The sequence below is a fragment of the Marmota marmota genome, unplaced genomic scaffold (assembly GCF_001458135.2).
Source record: "Marmota marmota marmota unplaced genomic scaffold, marMar, whole genome shotgun sequence".
NCBI classification, from domain to species: domain Eukaryota; kingdom Metazoa; phylum Chordata; class Mammalia; order Rodentia; family Sciuridae; genus Marmota; species Marmota marmota.
In genome coordinates this window covers 20,005,740-20,007,194 of record NW_026000221.1, presented here as the reverse complement: position 1 = coordinate 20,007,194, position 1,455 = coordinate 20,005,740, and the positions used below count along the sequence as shown (strand labels likewise).

The 1,455-nt window shown below is 49.8% G+C and overlaps 1 protein-coding gene across 2 annotated transcripts in view; it reads right to left on the bottom strand.

Annotated features, from left to right (window-relative positions):
• Got2 (glutamic-oxaloacetic transaminase 2) overlaps window positions 1-522 on the bottom strand; it is a 23,163-nt gene extending 22,641 nt beyond the window's left edge. For both annotated transcript variants that reach the window (XM_015488654.2, XM_048792077.1), the window contains exon 1: window positions 317-522. In XM_015488654.2, the coding sequence (XP_015344140.1) occupies window positions 317-405 (89 nt within the window). In that variant the 5' untranslated portion in view covers window positions 406-522. The remainder of the gene's footprint in view (window positions 1-316) is intronic.
• Between the last annotated feature and the right edge of the window lie 933 nt (window positions 523-1,455).

The window sequence follows — 1,455 nt, the reverse complement described above, 5'->3', positions numbered from 1 at the left end:
GCGCTTTCCTTTGAATGGGAGTCCGGGTGCCGCAGAGGGCCACACTTCCTTTCTCAGGGCACTGCGCCGGCTCGCTCTCCTGCGATGCCTGGTGCAATGGAGAGAAGGGACGTGGGGCTCTGAGGATCACTGTGAGGCGTGGACACACAATTCTCAGCCTCCAGCGAAGGGAGGTTGCACAAAGGGAGATGTGTGTGTGTGTGGTGTGTGTGTGTGTGTGTGTGTTGAGTTTGGAAGCGGGGAGGGCTAGATGACCCACGGCGCCCATGACTTTGGGCAGGCCTGTCCTGCTCCATCTCAGTATCCCTTCGCTTACCTGGCTCTGGCAAAGGCTGCGGCGGCAAGGCCCGGGTGGAAGGCGCCAGCGGTCCCGGAGAGGATGCGGCCGGAGTGCAGCAGGGCCATGGTGGATGGCAAGAGGGCAGTAGGTAACGCAAGACAGAGCGGAGGGCAAGTGGCCGCAGACACAGAGGCGTGGGCTCCTGAACAAGGTGAGGACCGCGACTTCCCTGGGTGAGGCTAGAGCGGCCGCGCTCGGTGCCTGAGCTACGTCACAGCGTCCCCTGGCGGCCGGGAGTGGAGCGGCGAGGCTTCCGCAGAGGTCCTGGGGAAAAAAACCGATAACCCTTTTATCTTAGCATGTCTTGATTGAGTACTCCCTGCGCCCGATCGTTAGCCAGGCTTCACTTGGTTCATTATGCCGGTGCCCAGAGGCAGCTGCTAGTAACCAATCTGAAGAGTGAGAAATGTAGGCAGACACGGGTGAAACATTTTCTCAAGTCCGTAACAGTCATTAAAGGTGGCCTTACTTTCTCAACCATCAGCCCGACTGCAGGTCATCTCACCTTCCCGAATGCTTTCTTATCCCTGTTATGGAGATATCGGATAGCAGGGGTATTTTGTGGGGCAGTTGTGAGGATTAACCGAGATTAGCAGATTATGTCTAAAAACAGGGTCTGATTTAGTAAGCACAAAATAACTCATGGTTAACTAATGACAAACGGTGTATGCTAGATCCTTATAATTTTGTGTGAAAGGGAACAAATCATTTTTATTTTTTTTTCTTTTTAAAAAGGATTTATTTAAAAATGCTACACAAAATTTTAAAAGGATAGAGTGAATTAATTTGAGAAAAGTCCGCAAGTCAAACAGGTCCACTATTAAACGGGCCATTTTCTGACACTCTTCCCTAAAACTGAGATAGAACTGTGCCATTGCCAATTTAATTTATTCTTTGTGGCTCTATACTGTCTGATGAAGTCCAGATAGCTACATAAGGTCACATGGCAGGTCCTTCCAGTCCAACCATAATTTACTGTCTCCAACTCACATTCTCTCTCTCTCAGGACCTTAACCTATCCTCCCTTTGATTACATCTGTAAAGACCCTATTTCCAGATAAATCACATTAGCAGGGATCCTGAGTTAGAACTTGAATATTTATCTTTTTAGGGGA